General features: G+C 30.2%; 1 protein-coding gene across 1 annotated transcript; it reads left to right on the forward strand.

Moving 5' to 3' along the window:
• Positions 1-334: 334 nt before the first annotated feature.
• On the forward strand, positions 335-2,107 carry LOC108455785 (probable WRKY transcription factor 40). Its single transcript, XM_017754331.2, has 4 exons — positions 335-725; positions 818-1,138; positions 1,330-1,446; positions 1,542-2,107. Exons 1-4 carry the CDS (start codon positions 531-533, stop codon positions 1,887-1,889), a joined length of 981 nt encoding a protein of 326 aa, XP_017609820.1. The 5' UTR covers positions 335-530; the 3' UTR covers positions 1,890-2,107.
• Positions 2,108-2,386: the final 279 nt, after the last annotated feature.

Genomic DNA, 2,386 nt, shown 5'->3' on the forward strand with positions numbered 1-2,386 from the left:
TTAAAATAAATTAATCTTAAAACAAATAGATTTAGTCTATCTTCCCTTAATTTTAACATTCTTAGTCTCTAATTTTAAAATTTCAATCTTGATGTAGAAAAGACTAAATAAAAATATATATAAGATTTTGAAAATTGCAGAACTTAATAAATTTGATAGTGCTGAAATTTCAAAATCCGAAAAGTAAAAGGCTAAAAATACCAATTTAAAGTACAAAAACTAAATTCAAAACTGTATACATAATATAGGGACTAATAACAGAATTTAACCTATTTTATGCATATAAGCACATACTCCCTATTACTACTCACTTCTAATATAAATAAACGAAGGTTATTAGTTAATACTCTTATCCCTTTTTACAAAAAGCACATGCCAACCTCCTCTGACCCTCTTTCTCTTTCCTTTATTGCTCTATTTCCACCAAGTTTCCCTTACCTCTTTCTTCTTTCTTTCTATATATATTCATCATTTGATTCTTCATCTTCTTCTTCATACTTGGTCAATTCCAGGAAAGTTTCAGCTTTTTTATGAATATATTAGATCTGGATCTTTGCTTAAAGATTGAAAAAAAAGCTATGAATTCTTCTTCTTCTTCATGGGTTGATTCGTTGGATCTTAATGCTTCTTCAACAAAGTCCCTTCAACTTGAAACTACTGTAAGTCATCCCAATACCAGCAACAGCTTAATTGTATTTGGAAGGAAACTTTCAGTCAAAGAAGAGGTAAGTTAGCTACTAATATATATGTGTGTGTATATATTATGGAACCCTCCATGGGTATGATTTGATAAAGGTTTTTCTTTTTATGTTTGCAGAGTGGTACTTTAATGGAGGAACTGAACCGTGTAAATGCAGAAAATAAGAAGCTAACTGAGATGTTAAAAGCAATGTGTGAGAGCTATAATGCATTGCAAAGCCAGTTAGTGGATTTGATGAACAAGAATACTGAGAAAGAACTTAGTCCTACAAAGAAAAGAAAATCAGAAACCAGCAACAACAACAATGGGAATATCATTGGGAATTCAGAGAGTAGTTCAACTGATGAAGAAGAATCATGTAAGAAACCTAGAGAAGAAATCATCAAAGCCAAAATTTCAAGAGCTTATGTCAGGACTGAACTATCTGATACCAGCCTTGTAAGTTTTGTTTTCACATATAATTAACTTCTCTACTCAAAAAATAAATAGATTAATCTCTATACATATATTTTTATTGTTAAAAATCGAATATCATATATCAATATAAGATACACTTGATATGACAAACGTCACTGTATGATTATTCTAAGTACAATAGCTCATCTTGGTTTTTTTTTTTTTTCTTTTAGGTGGTAAAGGATGGATATCAATGGAGGAAATATGGGCAAAAAGTCACCAGGGATAATCCCTGTCCAAGAGCTTATTTCAAGTGTTCTTTTGCACCAAGTTGCCCTGTTAAAAAGAAGGTAAGCTAGCCAAACCCCAACCCAAATCCAATCCCTATCAAACTTGTAAAGTATTATCTGTTTTTGACCCCAATTAATTTTATTGATGATTTCAGGTGCAAAGAAGTGTTGATGATCAATCAGTTCTAGTTGCAACATATGAAGGTGAACATAATCATCTTCCCCCTTCTCAAATCGAGGCAACATCGGGTTCGAGCCGCCTTGGTTCGGTCCCTGTTGGTTCGACCCCAGTTAAGTCATCCGGTCCAACCATTACTCTAGACCTCACCAACTCAATCAAGTCAAGTGATGAAGCTAGAAACTCAAAGCCAAAACTAGATTCACCAGAAGCTACGCAATATTTGGTGGAACATATGGCATCTTCTTTAACTAAAGACCCTAATTTCACTGCAGCACTGGCAGCTGCGATTTCGGGAAGAATGTTTTCAACAAATTCCAATTGATATATATATATATATAAAGATAGGGTTTTATTCTATGATTTTTATGAGCTTATATTATAATTAAATCTTTGCATTTGGAATGTTATAATTTGTAAATACAACCTTGCAAAAAATAGAAAAAAAAAAAGGGATTTGGATTCTGTATAAGCATCTCAGCTTCTTGTATATATCTCTTTGATTTTCAATTTCAAACATCAATCGTTTCTAATTAAATGAAATTTTGGTAAAAATATCATAAAAATCTTTATATTAGAAATCAAATCTCATTTTATTTCCTTCACTTAAAAATTAAATAAACTGATCTTTTCTGTTAAAAATTTCATCTATTTTATAGTTAAAAAGCTGGCATGACGTGTACCTTATTCTAAAGTACAAAAAAATTTAATTATAAAATAGATAGAATTTTTAACAAAATAATCAATTTATTTTTATTTAAAATATAAAAATAATTTTCTCATTTTCCTAATAAATAAAGTAAAATACAATTAAACTCCAAA

The sequence above is a fragment of the Gossypium arboreum genome, chromosome 6, assembly GCF_025698485.1.
Source record: "Gossypium arboreum isolate Shixiya-1 chromosome 6, ASM2569848v2, whole genome shotgun sequence".
NCBI lineage: Eukaryota > Viridiplantae > Streptophyta > Magnoliopsida > Malvales > Malvaceae > Gossypium > Gossypium arboreum.